General features: G+C 38.8%; 1 protein-coding gene across 1 annotated transcript; it reads left to right on the top strand.

The window, feature by feature from the left end:
- The first annotated feature begins 3,755 nt into the window (after positions 1 to 3,755).
- Positions 3,756 to 20,556, top strand: LOC124160664 (GTP-binding protein SAR1b). The gene is made up of 6 exons (XM_046536584.1): positions 3,756 to 3,881; positions 4,412 to 4,462; positions 4,736 to 4,855; positions 7,299 to 7,364; positions 9,201 to 9,436; positions 19,608 to 20,556. The coding sequence occupies exons 2-6, from the start codon at positions 4,420 to 4,422 to the stop codon at positions 19,722 to 19,724; spliced, it is 582 nt and encodes a 193-aa protein (XP_046392540.1). The 5' UTR covers positions 3,756 to 3,881; positions 4,412 to 4,419; the 3' UTR covers positions 19,725 to 20,556.

Below are 20,556 nucleotides of genomic sequence, written 5' to 3'. Positions count from 1 at the left end.
CTTAGGGGACTTTTAAAAATTAGTTGTGCAGCCCATATATCTTTGCTTTCAAGGACTGCTTACGTTCTTGTACAGAACTCAATACTCTTTAGCAGGTGAAAGTAGCTGAGGAGACACTTTCAGGATATGTTTTCCTCAGCAATAAATGCCAAGTCCCAAGGAAGGGTAGACGAAGGATATTCATACACTTGCCATACCATTATTTGAGTTAGAGGAAGGATTGACGGATGGTAAGGGAAGGAGTTCCAAGAGGGTAGCCAAGGATAGTCATACACTTCTCTTACCGTTAATGGAGTGCAGAAGAAGGGTAGATGAATCGTAAGGGAAGGAGTTGCAAGGAAGGGTAGATGAAGTATAATCCTATACCCTTCCCTTAATAGATGTTGGACGAAGGATAGAGGAATGGTAAGCGAAGGAGTGCCAAGGAAGGGTAGATGAAGTATAGGACTACCCTTCCCTTAATGCAGTGTATGGGAGGATTGAAGGATGGGAAGCGAAGGAGTTTTCAGGAAGTGTAGACGAAGGTTTGTTCTTCCCTTCCCCTCCTTGGAGGGTAGGGCGTGGGTTGTACAAGGGCAACTACCCACCATGATGGCTACTACCCTTCCTTTTACCCATCATGGGGGAGTTTATTTTTATCAGGGGATCCTTGTGCCCACCCAGAAAAAAATCCTGGATCCACCATAGGAAAGTTATCCTATGAGGGTAATGATCCTGAGAATTTTTTTTCCTAGATATGGGACCTAGCCAGTTAAATACCTTGCAACACACCTAATTTTTTTTTGCGTACTCTCACAAGTTAACAGCCTGAGTCCTAAAATCTCATGATGCTCACCAATTGAGGTTTTTTATTATTATTATTATTATTATACTAAGGGCGGTTTTTTTCAAAGATTTAAAAGTTTTTCATCACCACCTTGTTTTATTCATCAATATATCATCATTTTTCTTTCATTTTCATTCATTCATTTTTTCCGTTCAGCGTCTTTTCCATCGCCCTTCCACTCGCCGAGGGGGAGGGCCGCGCACAGGGGAGGTCCACCGAAGGGGCTGGTTACCGCAACCTTGGACCCCATTCCTCTGCACATGTGGCCCCCCCCTCCGAGTGGCGATGCCCCAGTAAGACTCCGCCCTTATTATTGTATTCTTTTCTCTATGGTTCCATCCTCATTTTCAGTATCGTGTCTCCGGATTCCACCTTTTCCACTTCGCAAAGGACGCCGCCCTGACACCACATGTCAATGAAAGATTTCATATCACACTTGAATTTGCGGTAAAGATATTCCCTCCTGATTCTGCCTTTGATTCTTTTTTTGAAGTACTCTGCGTATTTTGGAGCCATTCTTTCACCTTTTTCCATTGCCTAAAACAATGGTAAATACTGGTCTTTGCTTCAGATATAATATAGTTCGCCAGTAAGTCGCGTTTTGTAAAGCCGCCCTTCTGAGGGGGGATGCCTTTGTGCAGCTCCAAGGCATTTCTAGTTTTGCACCCCGTGACTTTTGATATCCCCTCTTTCGCCGTTCTCCACACCTCTCCTGTCTCTCTGCAGTCATAATGGATGTGCCAGGCCGTGGCCTGGCTTCCAGTGCACGTTCTGCACTCTGATCCCTGTTGTAATCTCGAGCGCGACAGGAAGAAGCCGTCCGCTAGGCGGTTGTGTGCTAGCCTCCAGGACACCTCGCCTTCTCTCCCAAGAGTCGGCGCCGTCCAGAAAGCTTTCCAATTCGTACACTCCCCCCATATGCCGTCTTTGAGGGGCCACTTCCCTTTGTTTTTGAGGGCAACAATTTCTCTATAAATATCCCTCTTGTTTACGGGCAACGTTCGCATTTGCCTCGATAGCTCGCTCCGGAAACCGAAGGGGAGAGACTCCCCTGTCGGGGGCCAAGCTGTCGGAAGAGGTCCTCAGCTCTTTCCGGACCTCACGTCCATGGTGTCAAGGGCGTTATTTATTGAGGAGTAGAATCCGTTCCTCCTAGGTCTCGTCTCGAGGAAATGTGAAACGAGAATTTTCCAAGGTTGATCTTCACCCGTGACGTATCGTTGAAAAAAGTTCATTCTCACCAATTGAGGTGGCTTGCAGTATCTATAGATGAATAGCTTGTGTAGGTCAAAAGACACTCATTTCTGTAATTCATAATTTCTTCAATGCACCTGAAACCTAAAATATACAGGTAATCTTCTTTTTTAAGAAAAATAAATATTTCCCTCTAAAATTACGAAAAAAATTTTTTTCTCCAATCTCTCCCTTGAGGAAATGCCTAAGGGCCCTTGCTGATGTCAGTTCTTATTCCGTCTTTTCTAGTAACGCTGCATAACCTTGCAACCCTAAATGCCTCATTTATTTCCTATACTAGATTTTAGTGGCAGATCCCAGGTGAAGCTTTCGGGCATTCCTAAACAAGATTCCTGGCAACAGAAGGGCATGAAAAGGTGGCCCAGAGAAACGAGCTGGCATCCCTACCCTGGATGCATAGAGGTATGATTAGCAATCTCTACTCTCACCTATCCAAAAATACTTAAGGTTCACTGCAGATTTGGGTCCAATGGAGCTCATCAAACCCAGAAGGCTCTGTGATACAATACCCTAAGATGGTCCCAGGACAGAGGCGTAGCCAGGGGGGATCCGGACCCCCCCAAAATATTAAAGCACAATTATTTTCCTTCATAAAAGAAAACAAAATATTGAAAAATCATGAATTTACATAAAACTTAATAACAAATGAAGTTTATGGATAATGAAAAGTGTTCAAATTAGTTTAAAACCCATTGCTTATAGTACCCTCTTTTTAAAAAATTTTCCCCACTGGGTCCCCCCCCCCGAACGAAATTCCTGGCTATGCTACTGTCCCAGGAGGATAGCAATACAATTATTTGTAACTGAAGAATATCATAGTTGGGGGTTGAGGAAATAGCCTATTGGACTATATCACACTATCGTATACCTACAATTGCAATTAAATAGAATGGTGTCAGAAAATACTTGTTTACGGTGGTTTTATACAACACATACTGTTCATTTAGTCAGGAACTGGAGTTCATCTGATTTTTGTCAAAAAATTCAAAATTGGACAACACACCATTCCAAATACCCTGAACCTTCATTATTTCCAATGGTGACATCTAGGAACGCCCTTCCCCTTCAACTGAAGACACCAATTTGACCATCCTCACTCGATGCCCACCCCTAGGTCACTGATCTTCCAACGACGTTAAAAGTTGCCTGCTATCATCCAGCAATGATTTCTCTTTTACCACTGTTCTTGACAGGCAGTTTTATTCATTGAGACAGATTAAGATGAAGTGGGTGAACCCTAAACACGTCTGTTGACGATACATTTAATTTTAAATCAGCAGGACAAGAGAATGCTCATGGAATATCCACAGTGCCCTCCTACTTTGATTAAGTCTCAGTACACCAATTAGTGCACCATCACCAGAGACCCAAAAATGATGGCACTACAGGCTGCCAGCTTATCATTCAATATCACAGTATATCCGTGAAGAATTCGTGAGTAACATAAGCCGATATTCCATAAATCCTATTTCATTAGTAAATTTTGAGATTAAACGCGATTCTATGAAAGGGTATAGTTTCACATTTACCTGCAAGAAAGTATAGAAAAATAGTGAACTACTACCAACATTCATCATAAATTTTTGTCAACTTACGACCTAATACATCACGTCCATCATGAACACATCGCATGCAGAAATCAGTTTCTCATTTGTTTTCGTGAGAATACCCGGATAAAATGACGTCATCGATTGCCAACTGTTAGCGAGAGTGATCACAAGAACTGTAGAACAGTAGTGCCGAACACAATTTCTTTTCCTCTGAGTTATCACTGCCTTATATTTGTTTTGTAAATAAAGAGGTAAGTTGGCAAGATTCATCCACTTTTTTTATTATAAGTATTAATTCAAGTATTTGTGTGTATGTCACAGTATTTTGATTACGAATATTGAACTGTCGCTGAGATGCCAACTAGACTGGCTAAAGCAAGATTTTCCATCATGGACCATTTCACTAAGAAATTAGCATTCTAATCTTTTGGTTATGCACACCAGTTATGCCTTTAATTAGTTAGCATTAGAATTACTATGTTTACGTCTACGTTTCGTGAACTATTGGGTCAAAAGAGCTGAGTCACAAGTTCAATCATTGTTTTTGGCGAAATAATTTTATTCATATTTAAGTTCTTCTCTTTTTGCTTGTACGTTGCGTTTTATGTTCTATGGAATGTCAGCGCGTGAAATTTAAGTTGTGCTAGTTATGGTTGTGCATTATGCATTCAAAACATGAAATGGCAATCAAACTTAAGTCGATGTCATTTATTAGAGAGTTGCGAATTTTGCTGTCTTTGCATATTCATCAATAGTTGTTTCATGGCAATATTTTTTCCAGATATCACGATGTTTTTGTGGGATTGGTTTACTGGTGTACTTGGATATTTAGGTAAGTTCTACTGCTATTCCAAATATTATTTAAAGCTGGAAGGATGCATGATGGTGTGAATTATGGTTAGATTAAGTCTGTAAAAAGACAATCAATGGCTTAAATATGATTATCAACCTTGAAAGCTTCAAACATGACTCTAATGAATGAGACTACAGTCTCTCAAAATGTTTATTGGAACATAATCATGTCTAATTATTAAGAATTGGATCCAAAAAAATAATATAATACAAATTAAATTCCTTAATTAATATGCATTGTCTACCCTTTTAGGTCTTTGGAAAAAGTCTGGGAAGCTTTTATTTCTTGGATTAGATAATGCTGGCAAAACTACTCTTCTGCACATGCTAAAAGATGATCGTTTAGCTCAACATGTACCAACTCTTCATCCTAGTGAGTATATAATTAGTAATTTATCGATAAATGTAGCTGATTCAAACTTCAATAATGACGAATAATGACTATTTGACATTTAATTGACTGACCATTGGGATTTTCAGCAATGAGCCATTCAACCAGTAAACCAGCCCTATTCCCCGGCTCCATTGCCATTTCACACTTCTTTGCCCATGTTACAAGTTCCTGTCTGGAATTTTGACAGTTCAATATTCACAGCTCTTCGTGAAAGAAGGGGTGGGTTGTGGTGAAAGAAGGAATGAGTGGTATTAGATGTTTCCCCTTGAGATCCTGGTTATGGGAAGATTCTGGCATCAGCCAAATCAGTGAGATTACTCAAGAAAAGGCATCAGTATTTCTGTAGGCTTTAGGGTGGCCATTGACCTTGATTTATTAACATTAGAGATGCTGCTGAGAAAAATGGGTAAGGTAGGAAAGAGAAACCTTTCTCCTTCACGTTGCCTTCCTTATGGACCACAAGGGCATAGCATCTAGCACCATGAGCCTCAGTACAACTGCTGTGGGAATTAAGGAAGCTGGTCAACGTATTGGGGTGCACAGTGGCCCAGAAAGCCAAAGTTATATGGTTAGATTTTTGGTTAGGGGAATTTTTTCTCATAGCATTTAATTTATAAATATGATGGGGGTTTCTCAAATTGGAAGTTCTCATGCATTGATTTCCCCATATGCATGATTGGGAATGGGAAAGAAGTTTGAAATTAGCATCTATTCATGGAGTTAAGTAAATGGCAGGTTCTTTTGTAAATCTTCACATCTGATAACCAATTTTATGAAATTAATTGGATACTTCAATGCCGGCAGTTATCATGGTGTTGAATCCTGATCCTACCAAATATAATATTCAAGGTCACAGACAACCTTTAGGGATGTTTATTTGCCTATCTATGTGGGATCAGAGTCTCCGTTGGATTGGCAGCTTGCCTTGTGTGTTGTAAACTTGTACAGAATATGGAGGAATCATCTGTTATTCCTCTTCAAGCCATTTCCTTTAATAAGGTGATGAGTTGATTGAGAAGATGATGAATACTTATCGATCACATACCTTACTGATTTAATCATTAAATCTATTCACATGCTTCCCTCTCCATCTCTTTCACACTGACATTGAAAAGAAAGGGTTGGGAGTGCTTTTGTCTCACCCCTTGTCAATATATTTTCGAAAGTTGTTGAGCAGGTGTACACATCTTGGTTATATTTGAAGTTCCTGTCTTCTGAAGGGTCCTCATCACATGATTAATTGACTTTCTCCTTCGTGTATCTCAACTGATCATCTCCCAAAGTGCTATAAGCTTTAGACTTTGGTTATGTATTCACAATCTTCAGTGTCATTTTTACTGATTGCACTATTAATCTCGTAATCCCATCATATTCTTCTCTTTCAAAGTTTGGGTTAAGGATGTTTTTTCAAACTCCTCCTGCCCAGCCTCCTGTTAATTTGTCCAGGGGGTGAATTAGAAAACTTTCTAGTTTCCTAAATTCTTAATAATATCATTGTGAGAATCTATAGATACTTTTCTCTCATTTATGGCCAAAATTGCCTTGTCTTTGTTGACGAAGTGTGTACCGCAACATTGACTCGAAAGTGATAAGGCTTTCGATTTTTTGCCAAATGTAGCTGTAATAGTAGGCTACAGGTCGAAAAATAAAAAAATGTGGGCTCCTATATTTTTTCTTTCTATCTCAAACAAAAAAAAGGCTAACAAGCCCGTTAACATTTTACACCACTGGAATTGTGAGTTACGCACATGTAGCTATTTTAATCCTGTGATTGTTGGTGAAATTACAAATTGATGCTTTTCATACCAAGCATGCTTGAAAAATTAAGGTCTGAAATCCTGTTGTTAAATACTCCTTCTTGTGCAAAAACCTCTTGTATACATTATTTGTGATAGTATTAATATTGGAAGTAATAGCAGTAACTTCATGACTGCAGTACAAGTCTGTTATGATGAGTGTTAGTATCCAAATTGCTTGTTATAACATACAATTGTTAAAACAGATCCTATGGAATAATAGCTACTTACATTTTCACGTGCATTGGCACAAAATTATGAAAAAGTTATTCAAGCAGTTGTTGTAATTACCTTTGAGTAAGTTTATCAAGTATTCAAGGAAATGATAGTGGGATAGGTCAGGAGAAATTCTCATTTATCAGGTTGAATACTTTTACTAGCTGTACTAAGGGTCCATAATAGGTCCGAGTGCATTGAATTTTAAGGACAATGTTGAGTTATTGTAAGTCTTTATGGCAAAAGTCTTTATTTTGATGAGGAGCTTTTGAACCTGTTTTTGCTGCATCAATGGGTGAAGATTTCTCGATTGTTTTGAATATTTTGTTGCTATCATAAAAAGTTATAGTATTGCTTTATGTGCTTGTTTGTTTAAATATCATTTTAATTCAATTTTCTGTTTTTTACAGCATCTGAAGAACTTTCCATTGGGAACATGAGATTCACCACATTTGATTTAGGTGGCCATCATCAAGGTTGGTAACTGCTTGAATTTATTTTCTGCTATTCATTGTGTTTCAGTGGTAAATTTTTCTGTTGGTCAAGAGCTGGCTCTGGTCATGGTTCCTACCTCCAAGAAAGATGTACCGAGGACGAAATCAAATGAAAGATAGTCACACTCACACAGACAGTAGAATAGAATTTAGGGTGGTCCTTATTTTTAAAGTTTTTCGAATTTCTTTTGGGATGCTCCCCAGTTTTGTTTCATTCGGTGAGAAAATAAATCATGAAAATTATTTTTAACAATCGGATACCGGGAAAATGTGACGCATCATTCTTAAAGTTTTGAAATTTTAGTATTTTTGGGTGTTTTTCGGACATAAGTGAAGATGATGTCACTCTCAGATTATTCTATCACTTTTTTGTCTTCTACAACGACTCGATAGACATTTGCAGAGTATCACCTCAAATTTATTTCATTTCTGCCCATTCGTTCCCGAGTTATCGCACTGAGAGTTAGCGCGCACCACCCCAGTCAGACACTTTGGGTGGCACGCGGGTTGCATACATGCATATTTTTGTTGCTTATTATCACTCGTTGTAAAAGCATAAAATTCTACAGATAAACTTTTAACTTCGTTAATATAACCTTGAACGTTATTTTTATCACTTTTTGTTACCAAAACGGGCCTAGTAGCAGTGGTTTATTCTCAATATATATCAGAGTGCTTCTGTCTAAATTCCGAGTATCATTTCTGAGAGCTAACCTCCTGAATGGTTGTGAAGGTGCTTCTCCTTGCATGTATTTCTTGGTCTTTGTTTCAACCAATGAGATTTTATTTCTTTGCACCAGGAAAAGGTGGGGTTAGTTGAGAGTTAATAGAAGGTGGGGGAGGAGAGGCCTCATTTTTGGTGGATTTCCCAGTTTTGATGGATCTCCGAGCATCAGTGGGAGAAGTTGGTGAGGAACCAAAGGGCTAATGAGGGTAGTAGGATTGCAGGAGGGCAAAGGAAGGTTTGGCGAGGGCACTGGGCACAATAGTAAATGGTACGTCATGGGTCCGGACGTTACCGATTCGGGCGTAGGATAATGAATTCCCAACCCCATAATGGAAATTTTACAGTGATATTTCCCAGTGACCATCCATCTGTGCGCTGTGACATATTCCTGGAATTTGTTCCAATCAGTGCCACTCGAGAGAGAATCCCCCTGTGATCCATGTGCTGATTGTACCAATTGTACCTAGTCGGCCACGGAGCCTCATATTGGTAAGAGGTAAATGGTGAGCCCAAATATGAATTTAAAGATAGAAAAAACCTCGCTGCATAGCCCAAAAGAAAACACTCCAACAGCCCAATGTCTGCAGGGATGTGAATTACCTCAAGGGATGGGAACATATAATAGAAAAAGGACGAGGACAATGGTGCTGTGGTGGATGGAAAAAGCCAGGAATCAGAGGGTAAAATATATATATGAGGGTGAAATTTTTTCATGTGTTTTCCATGTACATGTATGTATGGACCGCCTCTCCCCATCATTAGCTTGGATAATCAGGTGTGTGCTGTAGTACATTTCAGATGAGATTATTTTGTTGTCATCTTGCTACATGTGTTTGAAAGGCTTTAAGTTAAAAATAAGTGGCACTGTTTGCTAGTGAGAAAGTTAGTTAAATGTCATTTTTGATTCTTGTCATGATCCTGAAAGTTTCATGTTTTGTGACTCAAAATTTTCATTTTTATTGCTAAACTTTACATCTCATGGAAATGCACGCCTATTCCTTGTTGAACCATTCCTAAAATTACGAGAATCAAAGTTGTGAATTATTTTCAGCATTGCTAATGGTGAATTCTATATAATTTTATTTTTACAGCCCGAAGAGTGTGGAAAGATTACTTTCCTGCTGTTGATGCCATTGTCTTTTTGGTGGATGCTTATGACAGAGGGAGATTTGTTGAAAGCAAAGCAGAACTGGATTCATTGCTTACGGATGAGCAGCTAAGTAATTGTCCTGTACTCATATTGGGTAATAAGATTGATAGACCTGGAGCTGCATCAGAAGATGAACTTCGAAGTGTATTTTCCTTGTATGGACAAACAACAGGAAAGGTTGGTATTACTGATATTTACTTTCTATATTCCTCTCTCATTCTTTTCATCCTGCAGACGTGGTTGCTATTCTAGAAGGTGTGGTTACCTCTCGAAAGCTGGTGTCTATGATAGAGAAGTCTTAAACAAAATAGCTCTTTAGTGAAAATTTCTAACATGATCATTGCATGGTCAATCAGTACTCCGATCAGCAGGTGGCTGTGCCTCCCAGATGACAGTGGTTGAATATTATCCGGCTGCTGATTATCCCTGTTGCAAGTTATCCATGAATAAGTTTCACACTCCTTCAGTTTTTTCCATGATCTTTATAAAAAAAATAATATGTGATGTGATAGCAATAGGATTATTAGATTTTAGTGCAAGGCTATGTGCGTATTATTTCCATTTGAATTCCCTATGAAAACAGAATAATTTTAAATTATTACGGAGGCTTCCGCGGTGAGCTGATTGGTGATGGTTTTCCGGGTTTACACCGCGTTGATTCATGTTTTTGCGGACGACAGTTTCGGGCGCGTTCCAGCTCCCGTCTTCGGGTCCAAATGATCTGCAGATCTGCGATCCATAAATATACACCCATGTCTCGTATAGCGCAAGGGATGCGTTCCTTGGGGTCTTTGCGCTATACGAATTTGCGTTATACGAGAGCGTTTTAACATAGGGAAGATAGGGATGCGTTCCTGGAAGCATATGTCTTGGGTATTGAATTTCCTCTAAAACATCTGTATTCCCATAAAAAGCCTTAGAAAACATTTTTTCTATAAATATTTATAGTTTAAAACATCTTTAAAGATAGTATTCACGCATTCAAAGACTTTTATTCACGTTAAAAAAAATTCTTACGTGCTTTCGAAATTCCGTCCTGTCGTGCGGGTGGGCTAACATCTGCTATCTCAGGGGATCGTAATGCGTTGCCGGCAGTTGATGATTTTTCAAACTAGTCTAAAAACAACTATTGTGTCACCCAGGCCCTTTTGTCGCTCATCGAAATGACAGGAAAATGCTACTTTAAATGCCATTTCATAGCTAGCGGAGTTTATGAATGATAAATCATTTTAATTTGAAGTCCTCCGAGTCATTAGCAGCTACGTGAAACAGTCTTTAAATGCCTTGAAACCTGACCCAGGTTTTCCTTCCCTGAAAATGAATGAACGAGAATGCATTCTTTTCCAAAAGAATATCGTCTCATCAACACTTAAAACTAGTTGAGGGGGAAAGGAGCCACTTTCAATAACAGCTTGGAGTTCATCAGAAAATGTTGTGGTGGCTGCGCTATCAACACTTGTAGATTCACCTGATATCGCCGCACTGAAAATACCTGCTTGCCGTTTAAATTCTGGAACCAACCGGAGCTTTCACTTAATGTCTCGGAGCGATTACCACTCTCGTCTTTTTGTACTGATTCACCATGAACTTTCCGTATGTGTAGACCGCTTGGTTGAAGTTGGTGCGGCTGAGGTCACTGATATTTTAGCTTCGTCTTTATTCAGAATAAGGCATCGTGAGTTTAAACTTCCGCGCAATATCGCTTTGACGCTCTCCATTTTCAAAGCAATTGACCTCTCTCAAGTCCTCTTCTAGGTTAATGGTTTTTCTTGATAAATTCTTGATTTTTCTACACGCATTCCTATTTTTTGCCATATTCTCTTGGTTTTTACCCTGTATGGCTCTATCTAAATCACCTTCTTCTGCTGAACTGTATTCCTGAGACGCAGAAGGGCTATGACTGCGGGGAGGGAACGAAGCCATTGTGTTTGAGACACTATAGCGGACCCTTTTATGTGTTGATGCTATTCATGCGCAACTCCGTCACCGCTCCATTTCTCCCCCGTGAATACCGATGACCTTGAAGGCTTTAGCGTAGACTCTCTACCTGGAAGGCAATCGCCCGGTAACCTACGACGGCAAAAATACGTCTCAAACCGTATTGCTGAAAAAAAACTCTTTCCCACTAGCCCCACGCTTAATTAACGATCTAAATTATTTATTATCATTCTGTTAAGGAGACGAGATAAATCTTCGGTAAGCCGGCTATCTAGACCCAATGACGAGGAATACTTTTGGCAATTGCGCAGCAATGAATTTCGATTAATATATAAACAAAAAAGAAGATTTGAGGCAAGAAATAATATTAATATGCGTAAATTGATAGAAATTTCGTGTGTACTTAGCGCAAGTTCACGTTTTATCACGAGAGCGTTTAAGATTTTTGATTAGGCTACACTGCGTTGCAATGTTTCCCCGAGGAACGAATTTGCGCTATATCGAAATTGCGCTAATCGAAATTGCGCTATACGAGACATGGGTGTATATATAGCTAGTCAGGCGGCCGTTGATTTGAATTCCTTTGTTTGGAAAGCCGTTTGAAAGATGAGGATAAAGGTCTTCCCTATTGAAGTTCTTTTGGTGACTCGCTATTTCTATCCCCAGAATAATCAGAATAATTATATTTACTTGCTGACAAGGAATGTTTCAAGTTTACTTAGACGTTTGCTCTAGCATTGCAGACGACGAGGAGTGGTTGGAAAAAACTCTTGACTAAGTTTTTAAGATTCTTCAATGTTTAACCAATCTTAAATGTAATGTACGATCTTTGAATGCATGTTTCATCTTGCAAATTATTGCCTTGGCCTCACATGGGGGTTGAGTACTGCTCAAGGGAACCAGTGATTTATTGCACTCAGGTATGTGTATGCTGTGACTAGTCAAAGTTAAACTGTAGAGAGGAAGAAAAAAGTAGAAGTGAAGGCAGCGGGGGGAGTGGAAGCAGAGACAAAGGAAGTAGAGATAGCATGAGTCAAAGCCAGGCACTCTCCTGCTTAGACAGTTTGCCGTAATCCGTGGTTTTTCTATAACTGCTGTTGTGCAATGGTGTACTCGTGCACCATTTACATTCATAGGAGCTCCATGTTCCTGTTTTTCAAGCATCACGGTGCGTGATGATGCTCAGTGATCACAGATGTTTATTTGACTACAGTTGCATCCCAGGCAACTGAAAGAAGATGTGTCTCTATGGCATTGTGCCTGACAGTGAAGTTTCGGTTGTCATATAGTGGTTTTCTTTTTTCTGTACCTGTGATCTCGCATCACGCAGCCATGGATGGGTAGTTTTCATTAACCAGGTCTTATATGGAGCAGTAGGAACACGAGTACAATCACATAATTGCTGCTAAAAAGATTTCATCAGGTGAAGAAAGTTATCAATCAGTCTGGGAAGCAATCTTAAATAACAGTCTATATGCGTGAATAACAATACATTGTTTGATTTACATAAATTATGAATATTACGAGAAATTAAAGTGAAAGTTTGGATTATCAATGTTTTCTGATTATTCTTGCTACCTCTCCCCATCATTGGCCCGAATAATTGGGAGTTTGCTGTACTTATTCGAGTTGTTTCCCTGCTCACATACCATACAAAGGAATTATTTTACCCTTACATTTGATTTTTCTCTGTTTTGGAACCACAATATAAAAGAAAGTTTACTTGTTAAGCTACACATTAGTACTTTATTTCCAACCATGGCTTAAACACTGTTTTATCAATGCCAAGGTCAAACATGACACAGCAGTTTTGGAACAAAGTTAATAAATGCCTTAAGTGTAACTTAACGATTGAGTTTTTGGTCAATTATGTCAGAATTATGAGATGTCTTGAGCAATTTCAGGGGGAAAATTGAAATGAATTAACCTCTAGTAATTTTAGGCAATGAAATTTAACAATGTTTCCAATCTCGTATGAAAAGCTCGGAGTAAAGGCATGTTTAAAATTACAATAAAGATGAATCATATAAGATTTGATACTTTCTATGACTTTATGGCACTTTTCTTATTATATTCTTTTTTGAGTAACTGCCAATAATTCAGTTTGTGTTTGCTCTATAAATGATGGCACAAACTTGCCCTAGAGCCAGTTTGAATGTATTTAAACAAAAATTACTCTTGGCAGTTATTTTGTCGGCTCATTTGGTAAAGAAGTCCTTGCTACAGTAAAGCCTTCAATCAATCAAGTAATCAATTCTACAGGATTGGGAAAATTATGACTTTCTTGATGGATGATCATTATACCAATGTACACATTGCAGGTTGTTGTTGTGGGATGAACAAAGTCTTAATATAGCTTGGATTATAGTTATACATGAACTTGTGTACAAAAGCAGCTCAGCTGTATTGGACTACTGTTTTTTTTTAATGGACGCTAAATTTTGATGGAATTAGTATCACTATACAATAAAAAATGTCATTTTAATGCATAGAATTGTATTTCAGATGTTGCGAGTCTGCTCCCTAGCATAGGAGATGAACATATACGTGTTGCGCAGGGTCAGTTAGCAAAAAACATCCATTCTTATTAGACGTGCCTCCACCATAGGCACTTAATTTCGTAAAATTTCCTTGTTTGGAGGCTCACTATACAGAGGTTTTACTTAAGTAACTTAAGTCTTTGGTTGCTCCCAACCTAGTAGACCCCTGCATTATGGTTGTTTGGAATTTTGGTGGATCAAGCATATTACCTTATAAACTCATGTAAGAGATGCACCTTTTTTCCCAGAAAGTGCAGCCGAAAATGGGGGTGCATCTCTTACACAAATTTCTTATGTGCCCACCTGCCACAAGTCCAAAGGAGAACTGATTGGTAGAGGTCCGTGAAAGTGGTTTTATCTTTTGCTAAAATTCGTTTTAAAACCATGTGATTTCGGTGTTATAGAAAATCTTGGTGGTGTTATTATAATGCTACAATTTTCCCATGTTTATAGGCGTTTTATTATTTTACGGTACACATTTCATGAATACTTATACTTTTATTAAGTATTTTACATAACATTTAACGCAATTTTGACTACAAAATTTCTGATAAAACTAAATGAAAGAAATAGTTCAATTTATATTGGTTCAAGTATGTAGTCTTTGTGAATACGATCGGCAAACGGCAAATTCCCACTACCTCATATGTATATACTTCAAGAGCCATTCCAGAATTTTTGGATTGTCAAGTTTCTCTACACTAAACGAAGCCTTTAAAAATGCTTCTGTAGCAGCAACAGCAAGCTCCTCCTTTGCTTTCTTTGACTGACCAACAGTTAATGTGTGTTCAAATGATAGCTGTCGTTTAGCGGGTCCCCTTTCTTTTGCACGTTTATGTGTAACACTACTGATGTGCTTTAACAAAGTGTCACATCTTTCAAATTAAAATCTTTGCACAGTAATACTCTGTCTTTCACATAAAATCCTTCTCAGCTGAATGAACCTGGTATGAACATTATCACTAGCTTTTGGCATTTTGAAATTCCTATTCTTCGTTCGATATTTAAAGCTGGAACTACGATAAAAATACAGTCCAACCACAAAACACAACCTGTCACGATGATGTTTCCAAACTGAGTGCTGGGTAGCTATGGTTTAACCATAGTACTGTGTAACTTACAAATTGGCTGAAAGATTTCATGTCATGGGTTCCCTTTCGATAACCCTCACCCCGGTATTGAGGGAAGGTAGGACAGCAGCTAAAAGATACAACAAAATCGCTTAGTTTTTATTACAGCTGTTGCCAATCGGTCAGGGAAGGCAGTGAAAGAAGCACACTCAACAAAACATAATCGGATTCAAGGAAAGTTGAAAAATTATTTCCCATTCATTAATCCTAAAACATCTAGAATGAGACGCTTTCTCACCAGAAGAATTAGATATAAGATTTGGCCAATGTCTAAATGATTTTTTTTTTAATTGTAGCTCAGTGGAGAGCCGAATATCCGACGATCCGTCCGCTAATAAGGAGAACCCCCTCTCCTCCTATCCTATCTGTTCCTTCCTTCCCTTCCCCCACTGCTAGCGCTTCGTGCTTTCAAATAACCATACATGTCTATGGATGTCTTTAAACGAATCGAATCGCGCAGTTGACGGCCCCCATGGTCATCACGGCGCCCATTTCAATTCGGCCCGTCTACGGCGTGAAATACAGGCAGTGCTACATTGAGGCCGCTTTCTGACAAAACGACTTTTCGCCGGCCGCCATTAACGTCACGACGCCGTGAAATTCAGGCCGCTTTCAGACGAGACGACTCTCTGCCACGCTGTGGGCCGTGCCGTGAACGGCGCCCCGGTCCCAGCCTGCGGCCGTGTTTAAGTCAACGAAATTGGTAAATTAGACCCACACTCAAGGTTTTCCCGCGACAAGTTATCCAATAACGCTGTCTATTGCGTCGTGGTCTGTCACCGGTATTACTGGTCGACATTGACGCGTACCGGGCCCGTGAGCTTGTATTTCTGCTCTTCCGCGACCGCGTTAAATTTCTTCCCACTCATTTTTAATTCATAATATCTAATTCTTCAGGTGAGAAAACGCCTCATTCTAAATATTTCAGGATTGATAAATGAGAATCGAAGAGAGAGGCTGTGATAAATTTAATGGCAAATTCTGGCAGAGAAATCACTACAGTGTGCGATATTATGCAGATGCGTTATGCGCGAGACTAAACGAGCCAATTGACCTTGGAGTCATAATGAGATAGAGCAAAAGAACGTCGGCAGTGTTAAACAATGAAGGCTTAGGCTTTAATAGATTATGACTCATAAGATGTGATTTTTTTCGCATTTCTCATTTCGCGATATCGCGTCTTGCGAAATTCAGGGACCTCTACTGATTGGCCTTGGATTCCAGCATGAGTCAGTCATTTAAAAACTTGTGTGTACAGTGCTAGGCTAAATGGCAGACAGAAGAAATTGGGAATGCTCATAATGGAAGAGCACTTGCAATTTCTCTATTCTGGTAATTTAATCCTACAGCACAGAAATTGAACTACGCAGAAATTTGCCTTGGGTGCACCTTCTGAAAGACTTCCTCTATGCTTCCACTAACAATAGCATTACTGAAGGTAAACGTTTACCCCTTAAAGGAGAAGTAGAGGGGAAGGAGTGCTGGATTGTAGGGAGGAACATTTCCAATCTTGCATGTGACATCTTTGCCTATAATGTGAAGGCAGGCGAAATATGTGATATCCGCAGTTAGCATTGTCAGTAGTTTCCAGTCCATCTCGTCATGTTTGAATGTGCACATACTATGCTTGTTTCTTTGGAAATTGTGCTGTTTGGACTAAGTTGAAGACTTAAGAAGCACGAGTAGCCTTGTTGTAACTGGAAAGCTTTGTGTCAATAAGTTAAAAATAACCTAAAATACTGCAATAAAAAAACCTTAAATACTGCAAGAAATGTGTCATGTTTGATCTCATTCTTTTTTGAACCTTGCCTGTGTCATCCAATTACCGAAACCTATCGAGACATCTATGGGCCCAATAAGTGACTCACCTAGCATTTGGCCTCCATAATACGGGAGAAATCAGTTGGGGAGACGGGGTGGGGATGAAACACGTTTCTATTGTTCCTGTGTAACTTGATATTTTCCTTTGAAAGTAATGATTTATAGTATGGTCTCTGAAATGAAAAAAAGCAGCGGTAAGACAACAAATGGTTAGGTAAAACAGCAGCAAAAAACAAAATCGATACTGCACGTAAGTGAAGGGTGCAATAGGAGAGGTAGAGGGGAAGGAGGGCTCTCCCTCTGTCTTTCAAGCAATGAGGCTACGAGCGAGAAGGCAATCTTGCTTATAACGTGGTTTCCTTCAAAGCGAAGGGTGAAGGCACAGCAATGTGATGTTTGCATTGCCTGAAGTTTCCAGTTTGTCTCGTCTTGTGCAAATGCGCTCATTCTACACTAGTTTCTTCGGAAATTGTGCTTTTTGGAATATGTTGAATTTTATTAGCCTTATTGTTACTAGAAAGCTTAGTGTCATCAATTAGAACTTAATTGCTGTCAGATATGCATCGCGTTAGGTCTCATTCTTTTTTGAACCTCGGGCGCATCATAAAATGGCTGGAAGCTAGCGAGATATCTTTGGGCTCAGTAGTTGACTCACCTAGCATTTGGCCTCCAGAAACTGGGAGAATGGAAGCTGGTAGACCGAAAAAGGTCAGTTGGTGAGATAGGGTAAGGATGAAACATGTTTCTATTGTTCCCATGGAACTTGATATTTTCCTTCGGAGATAATGATTTATGGTGTGGTCTTGCAAAGGAAAAAAACCTTAGAGGCATGGGCTGACAGAGGGTGGTTTTGTGAAACCTACACCGTTGTTATTATCTTACGGTGCTGAGATTCCCCTGGTTGTTGTTCAATCTCTTAGGAAGATTCATGCTATGTGCCTGTTGTGTTTTGCCTTAGAATTCTCTACGCCAGAAATTCTATTGCAATACTCCTACGGGAGATTTCAAATAAAATTGTTTGTCAGTAGGACATGCAGCACAGTGCAATGGCATATACGAAGAGAGGATCGAAACTCTAGTAGTAGTAGAATTGCGAGTTTGGGTGCGTCGACGACTTGGTCATTTTTCACCACTGCTCACTCTTTCTGCTCCCTCTTATGCGTTGCATTCACAAAAGCATTGATTTATAATTTTGGATTCAGATTCAATTTCTTTAACTAGGTAATTTGGATCCAGGTGAAGGGCATTATCCATGGATATTTTAATCCCATCCAATCATCCCTAGTAAGGCTAAGACTGCAAGTGAATGCCTACTTATCTCTGAGTGCCACACATATCTTGTAAATTTCGCTGAAAAATGCTGCGTAAATTTTTGGTATTGAAAGTGGAAATTTTGATATGTAATTGTAAAAAATCGAGGCATATGTCTGCAACACCTCGTGATTGGAGAAAGAAAATGCAGCATTTTTTTTCTTTTACTTTAGCTCTGATGCTCAAAATAGGGGTACTCTTACACAAGTTTATACAGTATTTGAGCTGACTATTCGCCTGCATTATAAAATTTCAACAATTTTTTTTCATTCAAACAATATACCATCAATTGTTGTATTTTTACCTTATTTTTAGATAATTCTTTATTTTTTTAATAGCTGCATTTACATGTGCTATTACTCAGGCCTGTGCTGGACCCCTTCTTAGGGCGGTGGACAGCCATAGCCTGAGGGCACCAGCACTATGCACGGGGAGGACTACTGCGTGTGTGTCTGGGGGTGTGAAATATAATAAATAGATTTTTAAATTTTAATGCTTACCCTCTTGAAATTGAATCGAATCTTACCAGATTGAATTAATTATTAAAATTATATTTACATATTTTAGTAATTATTTTCTTTACTAAAGGCGGTGTTAATTATGCTATTAAATGAGACATCGTTGAAATCAAGTTAACTGCTCAGAGTTGGTATTCTGACTGTGAAATTTGTCAGTTTCGGAACAGGAGGGTGCCAAAGATTTCCAGGTTGGAGGGTGCACTGGGATACATCCTGGAACCCCAGCACAGGCCTGCTAATGCTCTTCAAACCAATTCTTCGTCCAGAAATAATACCGTTTCAACTTACAGTAGAATACATGCATATTCTAGAATAGGTTGATATCGTAAAGCTAGGGTCTACTGTTTTTCTTTAATCTAATTATTCGTCTTAAATGGCTTACTTACCCTTAGCGATTTTTGTGTCACAAATGAAGCCGCTTCACTTTGTATGTAATTTTTTATACTTCAGATTAAATCCTTCTGTGTAAGAATCAAAATACTTTCAGTTTATTCGTTTATGTGAGTGGTGTAAAGTGGTTAAACATCTCTTACCTTTTCTACATTGTAGAACTCTTCTGGTGTGCAATTTATTAATCATGAATTGTTTAATATAGTCAAATATTTTGTTCACATTTTCCCTCTCAGTATGTTAGAAGTGAATTCAATACCCTGATATATCACTTCAAATGTATCTATCGTAATCAGTTGCATGAACATGGAAGTGGAGGGATCTTTTTACATGTTTGAAGTGCCTTGAATTTGCTAAGATTGAATTCAATCTCCCATTCTTAACTCTACTCATGAACCTTGTTTTTGGCCTAATTTAAGTCTTAAAAAGTTAACATATTCACCAATTTCACTGCTTTCTTGGCTTGATAAGCAATCAAGATGTTTTCCGTTTAAAATCCACCTAGAGAAATGCATTTTCATTTCTTTCGAAATAAAATTTCTTGGCTTTCACAGTTCTGCACTCCTTTTTTTGTTCTTCATATCATAGCTAATGTCGCTTATTGTAAGGGTGTGGCAGAAATTTTTTTTTGCTACTTGCATGAATGCCTCTGATATTGATAACTCTGCTGCTGTAACCAATCTGTCATTCTGAATTTCAGGGCAAGGTTCCCAGAACAGAATTGCCTGGTCGACCTCTAGAATTATTTATGTGCTCTGTTCTTAAGAGGCAAGGCTATGGGGAAGGATTCAGGTGGCTAGCCCAATACATCGACTGATCATTTAGTTAAAAATCCTCAGATTCAGTCTTAGGGAAATCCAAATTCGATGCAGCAGTCACTCTGTCCTAGTTGTGACTTGGTCCAGAAAAACAAATATATTGTGTGTTGCAGTGTTCTGCATTGGGAGAGTTTTTTGTGAGTTCAAGAAGTGGTAAGTTTTTAAGAAGCCTACTGGAAAGACCATATAGACTCATAGGTCTCTGTAAATTGTGCACTTGTCTGCCTTAACCTGTTAATTTTACTCTTTCCGTCTCAGAAGAAAGAAAAAAAAACACCAATCTCATATTTGTAATTTGTTATTATCAGTTCTCTCTGCATTACCTTTGACATTATTTATGAAATGTTTGTTCTTAAAGAACCACTTCTCTGCATTGAGCGTGATTGTTTTTTGTTATGATGAATTTATGTGGGCTTAGGAAAGTTAATATTATCACGTTTATCCTTCAAAATGAAACCATTGACCCCAACATGAGTGTTTTATTCAGCTGAATCCAGTGTTTCAATTGGTGCTGGAATGTTTGTGCTGGCAAGTCTCCGTGTACTCAATTATTTACAATTTATAAAAGACATTCTTACTCCATCATGTCATGAATTTTCATCAAAGTTCAAAAGTGGTGCATCAGTGCTTCTCTTTTATTTTGAACCAACTTCCATTTTCATCTTACAAAACTCTGTGCACTGTACTGAAATACATTGTAATATTTGTTTACAACTTACTCAATTTGCCAAAATTATAATTAGTCTCAATTGTATACTTACGCTGGCAATGTTTCTGTCATATTATGTTTTTGTATTGGGGCTAATAAAGCGGTTATTGATATGTGTTAAA

Source organism: Ischnura elegans, chromosome 6 (genome assembly GCF_921293095.1).
Source record: "Ischnura elegans chromosome 6, ioIscEleg1.1, whole genome shotgun sequence".
Taxonomy (NCBI): Eukaryota; Metazoa; Arthropoda; class Insecta; order Odonata; family Coenagrionidae; genus Ischnura; species Ischnura elegans.
This window is presented reverse-complemented; position numbering and strand designations above follow the sequence as displayed.